Consider the following 21106-nt stretch of genomic DNA (forward strand, 5'->3'; position numbering starts at 1 on the left):
TCTTCTTCTAACTTATCTAGCTTGAAAACATCAACAGTCTTTCCACATATAGCATTGAAGAAGAAGCACAAACGAGTTATTGCATACCTTGCAGGCTTCTCCAAAATAGAACGAATTGCCACAGGGAGCAATTGTTGCATTAAGGTATGACAATCATGTGATTTAAGGCCAAGAAGTTTTGAATCTGGTAAAGATACAAGATTTTTTATATTTGAAGAATAACCTTCAGGGACCTTCATACTATAGAAAGAATTGCAAACCTCTCTCTTCTCTGCTCTTGACAAATTCCAAGGCCCGGGAGGTAAACGAGTACGCCTCTTTCTCCATACTCGGGTTGCAAATCAGTTTTGACCCCATGTTCAATAAATCTAATCGAGCAGCAATCCCATCTTTATTTTTTCCAGGGATCTCCAGCAATGTACCAATGATACTATCGCAAACATTCTTCTCAATGTGCATAACATCTAGGACATGCCTCACAGGAAGGTACTTCCAATACTCGAGACTAAAGAATATTGATTCTTCCAACAAACTCTGTCACCATCTTCAACCATATGCAGCACTTCTTCTCCGATTAATGGCTCGGGAGTCATGCCATATTCAGGTTTCCCATTAAAAGCTGCACGTTGCCTCATATATGGATGATTGATTGGTAACCATTTTCTATGCCCAATGTAACAAATTTTGTGGCCATTTTTCAACCTGTGACTAGGTGTATCATCGCCGCATATTGGACAAGCTTTATATCCTTTAACAACACAACCAGATAAGTTTCCATAGGGGAGGAAATCATTAATTGTCCACATTAATGCAGCTCTGAGTGTAAAGTATTCTCCATTATGTGCATCATACACTCCTCCAATCTCATCCCACAAAGATTTTAAATCATCAATCAAAGGCTCCAAGTAGACGTCTATATCATTTCCGCATCATTAGGATCGGAAATCAATAAGGTCAACATCATGAACTTTCGTTTCATGCACAGCCATGGAGGGAGATTATATGTAACTAAGATAATTGGCCAGCAACTATATCTGCTACTTAGAGAACTGTGGGGATTGAATACATCAGATAAAAGAGCCAATCTCAAGTTTCTCGGCTCATTACCAAACTCGGGCCATTTATCATTAAGAAGTTTCCAAGACGGGAATTCGCGGATGAGACATCTGACCGTCAATTGATTTTCTAGCAGCATGCCAAGTCAAACTCTTAGTTGTCTCATGTGATCGAAACATCCTTTTAAACCTTGGAAATGGAGGAAAATACCACATCACCTTCGCTGGCACACCCTCTTTCAAGATTGAATCTTTGCCTTCCTTCCACCTTGAGATACCACAACTAGGACAATTAGTTGAATCCTCATACTCCTTCCTATACAAGATGCAATCATTGGGGCATGCGTGCATTTTCTCATAACTCAGCCTCAATGCACACAAAGTCTTTTTTGCCTCATACATAGAGGCCTGTATCAGATTTCCTTCGAAGCAAATTGCCTTGAAGTATCAATAATTCTGTAAAATAGACATCACTCATCCTATGTTTTGCCTTCAAATTATACAACTTCACTAATGCTGATAACTTCGTGTACTTTCTATAACCAGGGTACAATAGTTGATCTCCATCCCCAATCACATTGGCAAACTGTAAGGATCAGATCCAAAATCACCAAAATCATTATCATCCATCTCTATTTCTTCGACACAAAACTGTACCTAATTCGGTCATCATCTTCTTCAACATTTCTACTAGCATTAGTAGTTGCTTCTCAAGGTTCTCCGTGAAATGTCCAATTCTTATAGCTTTGGTCAACTCCATTAAAGTATAAGTGATCCCTTATAATTCCAACCCCAAACAATTTCAAATTAACACATTTAACACATGGACAACGGATATGTGTTGTAGTTAGAAGATTTTCTCTGAAAAGTTCAAAAATGCTTCCACCCTAACTCATATGCCTTCGATCTTCTATCCGAGTGCATCCATAACTTATCCATCTCCGACACTATACCCTATTATATGATAAAGTGAAAAGACAAGCAATGACCATCACTATAGCAGATTATATAAAGTTCTAATAGCAAGTAATATACGACACAGACGACGGTTTTTAAACAAAAACAGACGTATTTGACATATATAGACGATGGATTTTCAACAAACGTCGTCTAATTATAACCACAACGTCTTTTTTTAAACTAAGACGACGCAATATTTTTTTCGCGACGTGGATTTGTTTTTAAAACGTCGTTAGGTGTAATATAACCGGCGTAGATTTCATTTTTATAATTATAAATAGAATTTTTTTTCCCTTGTTCTTTCAGTTTATTTTTCAAAAGCAGTGCGTTATAAATAAAGTTTTTTTTCCCGAGGAAATTAATGTTCTAGAATTTGTAAAGTTTCTTTTTTGGGTGACTGATTTAAATCAAATACGAATATAAAAACAACGACTGTTTTTTGTTATACCGTTGTCTTTTTTTTGTCGTCTTAAGTAAGACTAAGACGATGTAATGTATTTGTTCCCCGACGTGGATTCTTTTTGTTAAATGTCGTTAGGTGTAATATAACCGACGTGGATTTGGTTTTTTAATTATAAATAGGGTTTTTTTTTCACGGGTTCTTTCAGTTTTAGTATTCGATTAAGGTTTCAACTTCTTCTTGCCCCTTTCTCTGTCTCACCTCATCTCTTAGGAGGCAATTGTTTGAATGTTGGTGTGTGTGTATGTTTGTGTATCTGATTCACAAACATACACACATCACCAATTTTCAAAAATTGTGTCTTTGATTTCAAATCTGTGGCTGCCGTCGTGAAGTTTTAGGAGGCAATTGTTTGGATGTTGATTTGTGTGTGCGTTTGTGTAGATACACAAAGGCACACATATCATCAACTTCCAAACAATTGTCTCTTTGATTGCAAATCTGATGCTGCCGTCGTCAAATTTCAGAGGCAATTTTTTGGATGTTAATGTGTATGTGCGTTTGTGTATTTCAAAGACACAAATACACATACATTATTAACCTCTAAAATATTATCTTTCTGGTAAGATTATGATGAGGAACAGAGTTCCATCTTGTAAGATTTTCTAACCCTTGTGATCTTAGAAAAATCTAATTATGTCGGCGGTTTTCTATATAAACCGTCGTGGTTAGTTCACTTCTTGTCATTAAGTAGATCTACCGACGTAGGATAACAAATCCAAGAAATAAATTGTTAAAAAAAATTCTTATTAAGACGACAGTTTAAATATAATGTATGACGTATAAAGTGAATAAATACGACGTTAAATTTTATAATACGTCGTTAAATGAAAACCCCAACGTGGTGAGATTTAAAGATACCGTCGTAGAAAATACGAGAAAGACGTCGTTATATTTATCTTTGCCGTAGTTGTACATTAATTTAATATGGCGGTCGTTTCATAACTTCCGCCGTTATTTGTTGGCTTCGATTTTACTACTCGAAATCCTATTTCAATAAGACATCGGTTTTTTAATTAGATATGTCGTGTTTTAGGAACAACCATTTGAATCTCCAATTTTTAGTTGTCTAAGGTGTTATTACACGGCGGTTTTATAGAACCGTCGTCTTTTAAAAAACAACGACGGTTTTCACTTAGACCGTCGTTTTTTTCTAGTCATCTTTGTCACTTTTTGTAGTAGTGCATCCTTGTTGCAGTCTGTCTCATTTGGGCGTAGTTGGGGGACTTAAATTTGGTGGACACAGCTCTCTGTTGCATTGCCGCTGTTGGGGATTGCGCTTACCATGATTTCCTTAGCCTTCATGGCTGGGGTTTAGCAATCTTCATTGGCTTGCCTACGTTGTATTGATCCTGGGAGTCCTTCTGGGTCCCGCATTTTTCGCTTGGACACTTATTTTCTCTTTTGTGTGGAAGTATGGGCTTCTGGAAGTCTACAACGATGACTCAGAAGACGACTGATCTCCTTGGTTGCGTGAAAATGTGGGCCTTCAAACTTATCATCTTGGAATGTTTAAGGGGAACTTGTTGTGTTCCCTAAAAAAAAAGATAGTAGTTTTTATGTTTCATGCACTTTATGTTGTAGTTAAGAACTTTTAATGTATGTATTAATAACTGGGCAAAATTGTAGCAATGATCCTTGGACTAAGCTTGAACTTTACTTTTCGTCCCTCACATTGCTAAATTGTTACCATGGTACTTTAATTATGCCTCCTCTTTTAGAAACCGTCATTTCTAGTCAAATTTTCCATTTAATTTGATGACATGGCATGGACAAGTCCTACTTGGCATGGGCAAAAATGTCTTTTCACATTAAAATTATTCAGCCGAATTAGAAAGTTTACACCATGGCATGGGCATTAATGTATTTTCACCGATGAAAAGGGTTTCGCGATTTTGAAACTGAAAGGTATCGAAGGTCGACATCAAGCAAAGGAAAAAGCGAGGGAAAGGGAATGGGGAAAAGGAGAAATAGGGTTTCTTGATTGTGATGTTTCAAAGTGAGATTTGTAGTCGAAAGTGCTCTGTTTGAAAGGGAGATAGTGTTGATTGAAGTATTAGTGCATTACTGAAGATTCGAGGGTTCGGTTTTGGAACAGTTGAAAGTGACAGTGTTTTGGTGTTTACAAAGTGTTTACAGAGAGACTTCAGAGGGGTACAATGTTTAGGTGGTCTCGAGACCATCCAAGGTATGGTAAGTTACTACAACTTTAACTTAGTGCGTTGAATAATTTATAGGTTTAAGCTTTGTCTGCATATGTGACAGGACCCATCCCGAATTTCCGGAACCCGAGACGAATCCTGTGGAAACAGACATCACCCGATGTCGGGCCCACTACTAGATTGTAACCTCCTTTTCGAAAAGGAGTAGGCACGAGATTTTCTGCGAAATTTCCAGTAGTCTCCCATAAATTGAACATTCCCCAAATTTCAACCTGCACAAAATTCACATTTTAATATCCCAACGGGCAGCATGCACAAGATAACGACATGCAATTCAGCTACTTGGCCTTCGGCCTTCAAATACTTCAAAACAAATTACCAACACATTCCTTACGCCAAATAATATAATCAAATGCACTTATGCAAGCCAAAAGTAATTTATATCATTTAATTTTCCAAATCAATTAGCATACGAAACTCCAACCTCCTAACACGGCTGCATCTCACTTTCACCCAAATTTCGGAACCAACGACAAGGTTCGAACCAAAATCAACAAAGTGCCTAACTAAATCTAATCCGTGGCTGCACCGGGCGCTATCCCGGCTGCCTCGTATTCCCTCGAGGATCAACCCACACGTAGTTCTTTCTCTAAACTTTTTCCCTAAAACACAACTCACCAAAACATCCTCATACGCCGGAACATCCAAAGTCATGTATGGGGCCTGTCCGCACGCCGGATAAACCTGCGACACGTGTTACCTCATCATCATAACACAATATCACATATATCCCCTCATACGTCGGGACGCGCCAGCCCGTCACGGGAGTGCATCAACACTGCTACTTCTCGACCGTGCGACCTCAACACAATATCACATATCACCCTTCATACGTCCGGGACGCACCCGGCCACGTATGAGGTACGTCAACACGCCGGCTACTCCTACGACACGTGCGACCTCAACACAATATCACATATCACCCTTCATACGTCGGAATGCACCCGTCCATGTATGGGGTCACATATGAGGTCTGTTAACACAATATCACAATATCATCACAATATCTACGACACATGGGACCTCATCATAATATCACAATATCTTCCCTCATATGACGGGCGCGCGACCCGCCACGTGTGAGTCACGCTTCTTTCACGCCGCTACTTTTTACGACACGTGTGACCTCACACAATATCACATATCACCCCTCATCGACGGGCGCACCCGCCCGCGTGTAGAATGCATCAACTCGCCGGCTACTTCAGCGACACGTGCGACCTCACACAATATCACATACCACCCCTCATCGCGGGGCGCACCCGCCATATATAGGTGCATCAACACGTCGGCTACTCCTACGACCGTGTGACCTCAACACAATATCACATATCACCCCTTATCGTCGGGAAGCACCCAGCCACGTATGGGGTGCATCAACTCGCCGGCTACTCCTCGACCGTGTGACCTCACACAATATCACATATCACCCTCATACGTCGGGGCGCACCGCCACGTATGGGAGTCCGCTCAACTGCGCCAGCTACTCCTCGACACGTGTGACCTTACAAGCATATGACATAATCCCCTCATACGTCGGGCGCGCACCCGGCCCGCGTATAGGGTCATCGCCAACACTACTCCTACGACACGTGTGACCTCACAAGCATATGACATAATCCCCTCATACGTCGGGGCCTTGCAGGCCACGTATAGGGTGCATCAACCGCCGGCTACTCCTCGACACTTGTGACCTCACAAGCCTGGTGGTACTTACAGTATCATCAATATCACGAGGGTGCAGGGATAGTCGTACATGTGACATTCAATCCCTTTTTATACCTTTATACATCCACACAATTAAATATATGTCTAATTTCTAATCTTATATAAACCCCAACCAATATAGCATCTGATAAACTCCCCCATTTAAATTCATCAATTAATATCCTAAACTCACAATATCCACATAACTCGACTAACAGTCAAGACCTGTCTCTACGGTCATTTCAATCTTCCTAGGAGGGTAATACTACCTAGGAAGTCTCACGGACAAACCAGGGTCAAACTACCCAACCTTGGTCAAACGGGCCCGCGGGGCCCACGACCTCCAAATTCCAATCTGACAATTTCTATGAATGCTACATGGTTTACGACACACGTCCTGCAAGTTTGGTCCAGATCGAAAGGTCGGATCGCTCACGATCGGACGGTTACTAAAACCCTAACCCTATGGTTCACATTTTCGGAGTATCCGGGACTCCGTTTTACGATCCGTCGAATCCTACACGATCCTAAGGATGTCTAGATTAACATATTGTAACTTGGAGTCAATCCAAAGGACCGAACCTATCAAACCCGGATAACGCATAATAGGTGATATCCGTTTGAGACTCAAACGACATCCGAATCGAGATCCGCAAACTCCTACGCTCTCGTGACAACCTGAGGATCTCATCGGAAGGCTTTGTAGCTCCTCCACTCTTGCCCACGCGCCACCACACGCGCCGGCAGCGCATGGGTGTGTAGAGTAAATTCCGGCGACGGAAAATCTCCACAAGTTGGCTCAAGACTCCTACCCTAGGTGAATCACTATATTTGGAGTCACTTTTGTTCTTGAGCATACCCCAAAAACCCGACCGGAAGTGGCGGACGACGGAGAAGCAGCCGCGAAGTTTCGGCCAGAGCTTTCTCTTGATTTTCGTTGAAATCTCGACGGTGTCCACGAGACCTTCTGGGGTAGGAAGAGGGCGGAGGCGGTCATTTTAGTAGCGCCGTCGACTTTGGTGGCGATGAGCGACGGCCTACCAAAGCGTGGCGGTGTGGTAGTTGTCACGAACCAGGAGGAGAGAGAGGGACACGGGAGGAGAGAGAGCTGAGGCAAATCTGACTTTTTATTATCAAAATCCTTTTTCCAAATAATTCGATCGTACCCGAGTTTCATTCTATCGTAATTCTCGTTATTCAACTCCGATTCGAGCCCACTCGTGTCTCTGAACTCATCTTGTCGTGCTCTACGTGGACAACCGAATTCCCAAATTCATTTCGGATAATAAATGACCAAATTACCCCTATCCCCAGGGTAAATTCGTAATTCCACTTAAATAAATTAAAATAGGCAATAAATTTGGAGTCGGAGTGTTACAATATGTGTGGTCCTGTGTTATTGTCCTACTTTTGGCTATACATGTGGTCCTTTGTTGTTTTGGTTATATGTGTGGTCCTGTGTTATTGTCCTTATTTTTGCGTTTTTATATATTTTAGATGTTAGTTTTTTTATTTAGTGAACGTAGTATATGTTAACCATGACGGTTTCGACGTTATACACGACGGTATTCCTTCAAATATAGACATGGATAACTTTTTTTACATCGGCGTTTATGTAGTTCTTGACATGTAACACTCTTTAGTCTCTATTTTTTAAAAACCGCCATCTAATGTTGTCGAAGTTTTCCTTTTATGCTATTTATATATTAATTAGACGTCATTATTATTTTGGTATGACGTTGAATGTCTTAACGACGTTGGTTATTTGCCGTCTTTGTTTCATGAATCAAAAGATGGCAGTCGATTTTATGACGGTTTGAAAATCTTCTAGATGACGGAATTCCCGTCGTCTATTTCAATTTCTGTAGTAGTGAAAATTGAACCAAAAATCAAACAAACTCCAAATTTAAAATTGTATAAATAAATAAAAAATAGGTGACCGATGTGGAATTGGTTGCAGTATGCCCATAAAAAGTGGTCCCGTGAGAAGGAGTGTTGAAGAATACATAGAGTCGCGAAAACTTAGGAAAATAGAAAGTCACATATAATAAATGGTTTCACTCCTAATAACATCGAGGCTTTTTGTATAAAACCCTACACCTACTAAACATGTGGTTAAATTTGAAATAATATCAGTGTTACTAGTAATGGGCCAAAGGTCTGTCCATTTGAAATTTTAACATAGTAGAGTTATCAATAAGAGCAAAGAGAAAGAAGAAATGAGATATGAAATGCATGTTGGGATTTTTTAGGTAGAGGAAATATAAGATGAAAAAATGAGACGCATATTAGAATTTTTTTCTCTGATATTGCTTTTGCTTTGGGTCTGGTTCAGGTTCGGAGAGAGAAGAATTCCGAAGTGAGAGAATGTGGGCATTCAATGAAGCGGGCTCAAAGGGTTGAAATTGGAAAAGTAAGAAAATTCACTTGGTTTGAATTTTCTTGATTTTCTCAAGTACGTGTAATGCTTAGAGTGGACAATGCCGGGGATTATGATAACAGTCGCTTTTGAGCTACTTTGATTATCATTCCTCGTGTCGTGTTTAAGATAGCAGCTGGTAATTAAGTTTCTATGTTAGATTGTAGTTGGTTGGTGGTTAGCATTTACTCCCATATTCTAGGATGTTCTTGTTCTGTTATAAAAAGCCCTGTATCTGCAACAGTTTACGGCAAGAAGCAACAAAAAATTCAGATCATTACCAGACCTCTTTAGCAAAGTGTTTTATAGAGGCCCATCGTTTCATTCATTTTGATTGTAATACGGAAGGAAAGTCCTCTTTGTATCTGGCCGCTGAGGAAAGGTTTGCTGAGATTGTGAAGCTAATGCAAGAAAAAACAAGTGAGGAAAAAATTCCTGTAAGTGGCAAGTCCTCATTGCATGGTGCAATTCTAGGCCGCGGGAACCATACATTGTGCAGCATCAATTGGTAATCTGGAAGGAGTTCGTTTCTTAGTAGAAAGACACTGATCCAATTCTCATCAAGTGGATCATCGTGGCATCTTTCCAATCCATATAGCATCAAGCAAAGGTCATGTCAAGATTTTTAGAAAAGAAATTCTAAAAATTCCTAAATTTTTTTACATAATTTCTCACATTCTCTTTATTTTTACACAAAATTTTTTTATTTTTACACAAAATTCCTACCTCATTCTTACATAATTTCTCACAACATCTTCATAATTTTACATATAATCCTTCATCAATTTCATATTTTTACATAATTTCTCACATTCTCTTTATTTTTTTACAAACTATCCTTCATCTTTTTCCATTTAAATTAATTTTTAAGTTGTTTTTAAAACAAGACAAAGACTAAAACAAGAAAAGAACATAATCAGAAATCTATAGGGCTAATCACATGCCGACACGTGAATTCCAAAACTTCTATCCCAAAATATTTTTCTCTTCTAAAATGTATTTTAAATATGATATAAATAGTAGTTTAATTAAATTAACTAATAAATTTACATAATATACTAAAACTATTAAAATATTAAATTTAGCCATTTGTTACTGGAGACGGTTAAAATGTAACCTCACACTACTCCTTATAAAATTATTTATTAGGGGGCTAAATACAGCCCTCCCCACTTGAAAATGACCTTACATCACAGAAAGATAAGAGATAATACATAACAAAGACCCCAAACCACACAAGGAAATGAAAAGATGCACATCCAGCCACAAAGAAAACAAAGGCCAGAAATCAAACCAAGTAAAGGAAGTAAGAGAAAGAAAGCGATGCCCAATTAAACTTGCACAATACAATTTTCAAACTTATGCTAAAAACAAAAACCCTTGCAGAGAGAGAGAAAGTGTTGGGTCCATGCATGCAGTGTTGACAGCAAAGTGGGAAGGTTGTCTATATTCAATAATTCAGTCTTGATGTTGATGCATGCATGTGTAGACTACGTTGAATCAATTTTCAATACTCACTCCAACTAATAAGCTAATTAATGTGGCAACTCCAATGTGAAATTTCGATAATAATAAAAAAACTCCAATGTAAAATGAGGAGAATGAGTGTAAAATCTCACGCAGACCCAACCTATACGAGCTTCTATCAGACTCTTACTAGAATTATTTACACCCAGACAATTTCCCAAAGGAGTTAACACTCTCAGATCGCTGAACCGCAGACATTCCAGCTTAAAAAACATCCCTCACATGTATGTTGGCTTTCACTGTTTTCGGTCTTCATACAATGACTGAGTCCATTCATCATCTTTGAGTTAAAAAAATTTCAAGAATTTTCCACCATCTTTTTTCAAACTCTTCATTTGTAGATGACCTGTGGATGAACTTTTCAAATTCCGCCATAAAATTTTCATGCCATTTAATTACATGGCCAAGATTTTTAGAAACCTTCCTTAACATATGCCACAAACAAAAACAATGATAAGCATTTGGAAGCACCTCTGAGATAACTGATTTTTTAGATTTGTCATGGTCAGTGATTATTACTTGTGGAGCTCGCCTACCACCACGCATAGCTTTCAGCCACGTCTGTTGATTCCCAGAGTAATTAATTATCCCATGTAGGATTATGTGAGTTGAGGTTTTTGCTCTAAGTTCTTAGAAGTCATTTTACAAAGCACAAATTGTCCCTTAACTTTCACGAGGACCTAGTTGGTTTTGCTAGACCTGGTGGGCTTCCTCCAGTAGTTGCTAGTTTTCTAACAAATAATGAAGGTTAGGGTTTCCCAAGCGACATATTGAGTTGTAGTGTAGAACTATTACTGTATTCATTTGAAGTGAAGCAAGCTATTCTTCTCCCTCCCTCTCTCCCGGGCTCCTCCTCCATCATTTTTCGGTAAGTACGGTCAGACCTTGATTGTATCCAATTTCTTAATTATCTGTAATCATATATATACATATATATAGTTAAGTTGATATAATTAAGAGGCCGTTAACTAATGGGGAGGTACGAACTGTAACGGAACTACCATCATAGGAAATGGAAGCGCATCATCGAACACAGGACTTGGAAGAAACAGATGGTGATGCTGATAACTTGCGCTTGTACCAGCAGCTGTACAGCTATGCTACTCATGGCAACACAAATAGATTTCACGACACTATTGAAAAGAAGCTCCAGGATCCCAATGCTCGCGTTCAGTTTCTGTCTCGACGGAGCCCCCAGAATAACACATTTGTTCACATAGCTGTGAGCTCCGGCCATGCCGAACTAGCAGCCGAGATCTTACAACAACACAAGCCCCTTTTGTTAGAGAAAAACTTTGAAGGCGACACCGCGCTCCACATTGCTGCCAAATCAGGGAATATAGATACGACAACAAACACTCTTCTCTGCGAAGCATGAGGAACAACAGACGTTGAAAATAATGGTGATGTATTGACGTTGCTGAGGATGAAAAATAATGAGGAAAACACTGCCCTGCACGAGGCTCTGATTCGAGGTCACCAATCAGTAGCCAAGTGTTTGATAGAGGCCGATCCTGCCGTTTCACTTTACGCTAATAAGGAACAAAAGTCCCCTTTGTATCTGGCCTCTGAACACAAAAATTCAAGGCAAGTCCCTGTTGTTTGCTACAATTCTAGGCCGCCAGAAAAAAGGTACGTACATTGAAATAATAATTCTTTTTTAAATAGTTAATATGATTTTTCGCCTTCAAACTATTGTCTTATTTACCACCCATCATTTTATTTTATTTTATTTTATAAATAAAACCCAATTGTTATAAGTAAAATCAGATGACTAGGTACATTAAAATACAACAAACTAAGGTAATTAATTCCTACTAAACTAAAAAAGAATTATGGGTAATTATTTTACCTATACAATATGGGTAAATTCTTATACCTAAAAAATATAGGTAAATTAGTACCCTTTTTTATTTTATAAATAGCAAGCCTATTTGTTCATAAATAATGTACCATTTTTCATACAATAATGTGCCTATTTTTTTCATAAATAATGTACCTATTTAGTTTGTAGAACTACTTACAATAGTAACATTTCTATTTTGTTTAGTAGCTCATTATTCCATTGTTTAAAATTAGGGACTTCAAAAACTGTCAGCAATTAAAGAGTGATTTAATGGCATAATCGGTAAATAAAATCAAATTACATGGACACATCCTATATGGCATCTAATTTAAAAATGGGGTTTTACTTAAAGGTTTTATTATTGGTGGGTAATGGTCCAGAATTTTTGAATTGTAAGTGGCTATTAATGTGACTTTTTTTTTTTTGGGTCACATCGACCAGTGTGATAGATATTAACCTATTCATAGAAAAACATTATCATTATAATCATGTAGTTCTAATTTATACTTGATTCATTTACTGACGCCAGAAGTCCTAAAGATAATTTCAAACATGGAAGCAAATATTTTGAACTCAAAAGATGAGAAAGGAAGGACTCCACTGCATTGTGCAGCATCAATTGGTTATCTAGAAGGGGTTCGCTTCTTAGGAAAACGTCTTGTGGATTCTCATCGAAAGGATCATTATGGCAACTTTCTGATCCATTATGCATCAAGCAAAGGTCATGTCGACATTGTTAAAGAGCTGCTTTGACATTGTCCCGATTCAAAGGAATTGAGGAACTCAAGTGACCAAAATATACTCCATGTTGCTGCAAGATGTGGCGAGGACAATCTTGTCAAATATTTTCTGAAGAAGGTTGAGTTTCAGATGTTGATAAACCAAAAAGACAACAGAGGAAATACTCCTTTGCACTTGGCAAAGATGTTCCATCATCCCAAAGTTGTGGACCTTTTCGTTTTGGATAAGAGGATCAACTTAAAGGTCTTGAATGATAGGGGCATGACAGCTCTTGGCATTTCAGAAAGCACTTTGGAAACTGGTGCATCATATCATGGGGTAAGTTTGTGCTATATCTACTTTTATCATATTACTGATGATGATGATTTTGGCTATCATAACCAAGAGACTTCCTTGTTTTATTTAGTGTGTTAGGTACAAGTAAACATTTACTAGTCTAGAAATTGAACAAAGAACTAAAAGAAGAAACAAGTAATTGAGAAAATACTGAAAACACTTGAGGCTGATATAAATAAGCTGGAATGGATGATTTAAAATAGGGATCATCATTTGGCCCGTGATCTGTAGGCCAAAGTGGGTAGTCCAAGACTCGATGGGCCAAAGCTCAGCCTGGCCCGATGGTTAGGCTCGCCCATTGCTTTATATTGCCTTATTTTCATCCCACCATTTGGATTCAATTAAAAATACTAGAAATTCAAATTCCCAACAAATCAAAATATAAAAATCCAATTTTAGTATAAGATACAATTTATACCAATATTGATACCGCAATAAGTCAATGTATATATACTTTATGCTAAAATCTCAAAAAATCGTGTTTAATTATTTAAAATGTAAGGAATACTAAAACTGGATTTTCATATTTTGATTTGTTGAGAATTTAATTTTCTAGTATTTTTAATTGAATCCAAATAAGGGGTATTTCCTTACTTACATTGTAAACTTAAGTAAATGGAGTAATATAAGAATAAATTAAAGTACAAAGACAACACATTTACTTAACAATAAAATTAAGGCAATAAGGCAATATAGGGCAATGGGCAAGCCTACTCGGCCTGGCCCAACCTAAAACTCCCACCTAGGCTAAGCCCGATAGGCTGCTTGAGCCGATCCTTTTGAAACCTCAGCTCGACCTGAAAAATAAAAAAGCTCATGAAAGTCTAACCCGAACCCAACCCGGCCCAATGAAGATCGCTATTTTAAAATGTACCATACGTCGTGTTGCATATCCACCAGAGGTTATGTTGCTCTTGAGCACAGTATGTTATGGTGGGACATAACTGTTTCATAAAAGTCCTCTAAGAGGCTAAGGCAAGGGAGAGACAAATTGATTTTGTTGTACTTGACAATTTACATTATCAAAACATGAAGAAGGGATCTAAAGTTGATGACCGGTCAGTTTGGTTAGAGAGTAATATTGGTGTAACGGGATCGTTTTCAACATGTTGCCAAACAGACTGATCAATTGTGACAGACCAATGGTGTGCCTAGATCTTCTCTAACATTTTGGGTAGAGTTATTACCCGTTTTGATAACGAGGTGGGACAGACGTATGTTATTTAGAACCCATTGTATATGTAGAATGATTGAAGCAGAATCAAGAGCTGGGTCTTTGGAACTGTGAGAACTGACAAGAGGGTATTAGATACGTGTAAAGTTGTGCCCCAAATCTTCATGTCAGACATCGCAACAGAATTTGGTGACACCGGTTGGAGTTTAGATTAACTTTTGCCAAACAAAGTTAATTTTATTGTCATACAGTATTTAATTAATAATGTTTTCTTATTATTTATTAATTAATAATATTGCTAGACCATGTGGCACCATATGTGTGGGTCTATGTGGCATATCTATTTCCACATAAGCAGTTAATAGATTTGTTAACAACAAAAGTGACTCAATAAACTACCCTAATTAAATACAAAATATGAACATCACTCATCTTCCCCAAACCCTAGCACCCTACCATCTCCTCACCGCCACCCACCCCCACCGACCGTCACCCACCTCCACTCCACCCTCTTGTGTCACATCCTGGATCGGCTCCGCCGTAGCATGATATTGTCCACTTTGGGCCCCCTGCCCTCACGGTTTTGTTTCTGGGAACTTACGAGCAACTTCCCAATGGGTCACCCATCCTAGGATTGCTCTAGCCCAAACTCGATTAATTTCGGAGTTCCAATGACTCCGAAGCCAATGAGCTCCCAAAAGGCCTCGAGCTAGATGGAGGTGGGCATGTACATATAAGGCACATCATCCCCTCTCCGTTGGTCTATGTGGGATGTTACATCTTGGCACTGCCGCCCACCCTCTCATCTTTCTATATCTTCCTACTCTCTCTCTCTCTTGCCTTTCTCTCCAACTTCATTTTCAACACCGATCTCCCATCGTCCACGTGTCCTAAGCTCTCTCATGCCATGTCCTCCGCTATCTCCTCACCTTTCCACCCCATTTCCTCATCTTGCCTCTCATTCAAGCTCTCTCTTCCCTTGATGACGACAACCCCATTGTGCAACAAGTTATCCATCTCATATCAATGGGAACCACATCGGGTTGGATTTGAACTCCATGATGATTTGACTGGCCATCCTCGTCGGAATCCCTTCTTTCCATCTCGCTTTCTCCTTCTATGCCTCCAAATCCACCCACCCAATCAACACCACCAACAACTGCTCGCCAAATCCTTGCATTCGACACTGCTTAGCTTGTTTTCTCCAAACCCTTGCTATCGTTAAGTCTTGAGGGAAAGTAAGATTTCGAGAGCAGAGAGACGAAGAATGAGTTTTGATACTTATGAGAGAAAGTGCAATAGGGTTTAGACTGGTCAAATTTTTTGAGGCGAAGTGTAAAATTTTTTGGCATGAATCAAACTGAGTAAAAGGTGAAATATATATGGCATCAGTTTAAATATCGACTGATGCTACATCATTGGCAAGGATTGCCAAGCATTAGTAGCGATGTCTTTATAAACCTATGGTCCTCCTATTACTTATGGAACTGGTGTCTTAGAGACTAACAATATCGGTTTCTTAGTTTACCGATGCCTATCAACCGATACCTCAAGTGAATTTTGGGATAATGAAATCTCGTAAATTAACACATTTAACAATGTTAACACATAGAATTAAGGGAACTCAATAGGAAGTTTATTATTGTGCTAAATACTAACCCAATTTCACCTAATCTAGATAAGGTCAATGACCAAAGTATAACGTCTCATTTTACAATAATGTAACTAAAAAACCTCAAAATTACACACATTGTTGGCAGCCTCCTCTGCCACCACCACCTCCAACTGGAGACCAACTCCGGCGCCCTTTATTCACCCCAAAAAATAGAACATTTTATGTACTTGAAGGCACTCAAACCTGTTCCCTAAAAGGAGAAAGCCTCAATCACAAACCACTGCACCAACTTTATTTTTGTGATATTTGTTCAGTTACACAATATTTATATTAAAAGACAAAGGTTTTTTCAAAAGAAAAAAATTGGAAAATGCTAGAGGCACCAACTCTCTAATAGAGAGTGAGCCCCGATGTATTGGCAGGCCCCACCTCTATTAGAGAGTTGGTGCCCAAAGTTGGTGCCTCTAGCACCATCCAAAAAAATTATTCAGTCAATACCGATTCGTGCACAATTTGTATCGAGTTTCTCATACTCTAGAGTTATACATAAATAGATCAATTTAAACTTACAAAAATTTATAAGTTTTAAACCCTTATGTATATTATATTGTTATTTTTTAGGTTTATACAATAGATTCTGCAATGTAGTGTGTATTTTTATGTTATTCTTATATTGGTATGTCTAGACTTAAATAATAGAAAATGCAATGCATTGTGTATTTTTATTTTACTTATTTATTGATAATTTTAGTCTTATAGAATAGAAATTGCAATGCAATGTGTATTTTTATGTCACTCTTATATTGGTTTTGTAAGCTTTTAGAATAGAAAGGGCAATGCAATATGTATTTTTATGTTATTATTGGTATACTTAGGATTTTACAATGCAGTGTGCCTTTTTTTTTTAATCTTCTTCTTTAAAAAAAACATTTTTTTAATTAAATTAAATGAAAATGGTGTCACATGACAATTGGTGGTGGCCGGAGATGCTGGTCAATGGATAGCAGCGGTGACTGGTTTCAGCCGCGGAAGAGGGTGTTGAGGGGTGGCAGTTGGTGGCAGGTAGCAGGTTGGGGTTTATAGTGGTGCCAAAAAAAAAAAAAGGAAAAGGACAAAAACGTATGCCTATAGGTATGGAACTACAATTTTTTTAGAATTGTAGAATTAATTTTTTTTAGAATTAATTCATTTGAGACTCCAAATTCAAGACAACTACAATTTTAATTTTTTTGCACCATTATTATTGTTTCAAGCAGCAAAGTTTTCAATGTATTAATGGTACGAGTTGCGCAGATGATACCTGCTGTACAAGAAGAACCAAATGGCGTGATCCAGTTATATTCCTCGGAGAAAAATGCAAGAGAGTCGAGCAGCCTACCTGAACTTGATCAAATTTTGGTTGAGCCAGGTATGGAAACAAAAATAACTACTGCCGATGCTGTTCAGATTCAGCACATAGCAGTAGCAGCAGCTTGGTGGCTGATAAATAGACTGGTAAATTGCTTGGAATACCCAAGAACTTGGTTGGAAGATACACGTGGCATGCTGATGATTGTGGCAACCATGATATCAACCACAACTTTCCAAGCTGCAGTTGACCCACCCGGTGGTGTTTGGCAAGAAAATAATACAAATAGTAGGGCTGGAGGTAGTACTTATTGCACCCAAAATAACATATGCTTTGCTGGAACTTCAGTGACAGGTAGCCTTTTCCCAGAAAACTTCCTCACGTTCGTGACATTCAATACCATCTCGTTTATTGCTTCTCTCAGTGTCACACTTTTGCTTGTTGGCGGATTTCCCCTCCGGAATCGCATAATTATGTGGCTTTTATCAATGGCCATGTGTCTCACTCTCACTTCTATGGCAATCACCTATTCAGTGGGTTTCCTGTTAGTGGTTCCTAATACTGACATTTTCATGTCATATCAAGGTATATGCGGTAAAGCCGTTGTGTGGGTTTGGATTGCGTTGCTTCTAACCATCGCTTCAATCCACACCATTCGCCTTATCATTTGGTTGTCAAGGAAGTTGTGGGGCAGGTTGAAGCATAAGGTCCCAAAAAGCCTCAGGAAAGTGATTGATAGTTTGGTGGATAGTTCGAGAGCACATCACCGTACCAAGAAATTCTGAGGAGAATACGCCTGTCGTTTCCTTGTGTATTGGAGGAACTACACCGAATTGCTAAAGTAAACCATCTATTTGACGACGGAGAATATGTTTAACGAGAACCAGCAGGTTGTGTTCGGCTAGTGAGCTGTGTATGCCTTAATTTGTTTCTGTTAGAATTTGTTGAGTGAGTCAGAATGATCAGTTTGTTTATTAATCTGAATTCTATTTTTATTTCCTCCATATATACACACACACATAAAAATATATATAAAGCTTGGTGAAAATTGTTTGAAGAGAAGTGCTCAAACTATCGATAACTGATAGAAGATATATATATATATATATATATATATATAGTCCCCTTCTATTGAGGATCCCTCAAATAATTTTATTTCAGGAACTCCCTTTAGGGTCACCTATAAATATTTTTTCAACAATCCAAACCATCTATTTTTTAAGTGTACATTCATAGATCATTTTTGCAAAAAATTAGACAAATCGGAAACCGTTTTGATATTCAATTGTGTCTTACAAAATTAATGAACACAGTGTTTCAAGAAAGTACTAAAATTTTAATAATTCAATTTAGTGGTAAAATGATATCGGATTCAAGTGATTTTTTTGTAGATAATCTTTGAATGAGTATCTACAAAATAAACGGTTAGATTAGTGAAATACAATACGGAGTGGACCCTACAAGAATGTCCCTCAAATTAGCATATTTGAGGGATCCCTCAATTGAAGCTCCCTGTATATATATACATACATAGACATATATACAAAGCTTGGTGAAAATTGTTTGAAGAGAAGTGCTCAAACTACCGACAACTGATAGAAGATATATGAAATTCTTCATAGGCTTTGCAAGATGCATAACTTATGCAAAGTATATATTAATAATTCTAGTGTTTGGCTAATAGTAAAGAGAGATGTTAAGCTGACGTGTGGTTAGTTAGTGACGTGTCAAGGCTGTGATATTAATCACGTGTATTAGTTATGTTCATCTCTAATGGGGGTGTAAAGCCAAGTGTATGTTAAATATACACACTTTGTCGCTGAAATCATCTTCAATGGGAAGATGTAAATGGTTGTAAAAATACATCACAACCATGGAGATGCAAAATTGAATGCACATGTGCATCTTTTTTACATCCTTTGCAGTAGGACCTACAAGAGAAAAAGGGAAAGAGAAGGATTGGAATTCAAAATGGAAGTCCCAAATTTCATGCAATTTGCAGATCTGAAATATTAGAAAAAAAACACCTTCAAATGTTTAAAATAAATTATAAATTTCTACATAGATATTTTTATGTTAGTTTGTAGGTAAAATGATATGTTCTCCAAATTTAAATTTTTTTAGGTCCATTTATTTGGAAAAATAAATAAATAAATCTAACACGCACAAAATTAATTTTAAAGAGTTAAAACACCAAAAAAAAAACACAAAAATGAATTATCACAAACAAATCAAATATGCATCTTTGGATTTAAATCGTTTCCCATTGGAGCAAAAAATGTATTTAGAACCCCTAGAGGTGTAAAGGGAATGTAAAAGTGGCTTTACACCCCCAAAAATACACCCCCAACTGTAGATGCTCTTAGTTGTTGTAATAATCAGGTGGGTTAGTCTTCAGTCAGTTAGGAGGTTTTTGTACTTGCTTAGTAGCTAAGCAAAGCTTAAAGCATCCACAATCATGCTTTTTATTTTTCAGTTAAAATATAGCTACAAGCACTAGAAAACTATTTTATGAGCTCCTTATAAAATTTCAACTCCAACCATGCTCCCTAATTTAGGGAATCGTAAATGATTTATTTCTTTTTTTAGTTTAGCATAAATGCTCCCTTTTCATATAAAATAATTTAACAAAATAGTTAGCATTAAATAAATACTTAAAATAGAATTAAAGTAAAGCCGCATTTAATTATAGGAAGTCACTAGGAGTCATTTCTCTCTCCTCAGATCTAAGAGCTCCTAAAGGTCTCCCTGTTTTAGGAGTTGGATAGGGAGCATGGTTGGAGGTGGGTTTTCTCACTTCATCCATATGTTTTATCTAAGGAGGTAAGTAGTCCATTGTGGATGCTACTATACTAAAAGACTCACTGTATTGTAGTTCTCATTAAGGAAAAAGAAATCTAGAATACAAGTTCTCCGTTATTCTCTCAATTCCTCTGTTTTTTATTTCTCGGATCTTCTTCTTCCTCAATTTTTCTTCTTATGTTAGCAACATCTAGAACCTTGTAGACATACGAACTTCCCGACCATAATTATTAAAATCTAAAATATTTTATTTTTAGGGAATTCATCATCCAATTCTCTAATAATAGCAACAGTTGTTTCAACTGTTTCAACATTTACAATGTCTTCCTGAATATTTGATGAAGGTACTTTGAGGTTTTCAAGATCATTTTTCAAAGCAACAACTCTAACTTCCTCATTGTGATCAACAAGAAATGGCAAAAGTTCAAGAAAATTACCTTGGTTGCTTGAATTCTCAGACTCATCCTGGCCACGAAAGGCAAGACCTTGTCGTAGAAGAAATCTAATACAATCAAGAGATGCATTCAATCTGATTCTGTAGTCAAATTGAGATTGATGTGAGTGCTTAGAGAAAACATTTTCAATATGCTATTTTCATTTAAGGTTTGACATTTTTTTTGAGCTTGGTTATGGGAACTGTTGGGACCTCCAACATGAATTTGAAATATTTCCTTTTTTCTTCCAAATCGAAAAACCTGTACCAACAAATGAGTCACCTCCAACTTTCTTTCCCAAATTTGTTTTAAAAAGATAACAACGTAAGCAAAATGTAGTATCTTCTTTGATGACATATTCCAACCAATATGGGAATTCGTCAAACTGTAACGCACTTGACCCAATTTAATTATTTTATTCAATTTAATTATCTATATGTGAAATTACAATTTTTTCGTT

The 21106-nt window shown here is 37.7% G+C and overlaps 1 protein-coding gene and 1 pseudogene across 2 annotated transcripts; both read left to right on the top strand.

The window, feature by feature from the left end:
- Positions 1-10513: 10513 nt before the first annotated feature.
- On the top strand, positions 10514-12864 carry LOC148917564 (protein ACCELERATED CELL DEATH 6-like; annotated as a pseudogene). Its single transcript, XR_016126432.1, has 3 exons — positions 10514-11218; positions 11360-11982; positions 12726-12864. The product of XR_016126432.1 is annotated as a protein ACCELERATED CELL DEATH 6-like (transcript).
- Positions 12865-13352: 488 nt separating this feature from the next.
- LOC148917565 (uncharacterized) lies at positions 13353-18472 on the top strand. Its single transcript, XM_089051307.1, has 2 exons — positions 13353-17193; positions 17356-18472. The coding sequence occupies exon 2, from the start codon at positions 17356-17358 to the stop codon at positions 18193-18195; it is 840 nt and encodes a 279-aa protein (XP_088907433.1). The 5' UTR covers positions 13353-17193; the 3' UTR covers positions 18196-18472.
- Positions 18473-21106: the final 2634 nt, after the last annotated feature.

This window comes from Prunus mume, linkage group LG4 (assembly GCF_029339155.1).
Source record: "Prunus mume cultivar Tortuosa linkage group LG4, ASM2933915v1, whole genome shotgun sequence".
In the NCBI taxonomy this organism is placed as follows: Eukaryota; Viridiplantae; Streptophyta; class Magnoliopsida; order Rosales; family Rosaceae; genus Prunus; species Prunus mume.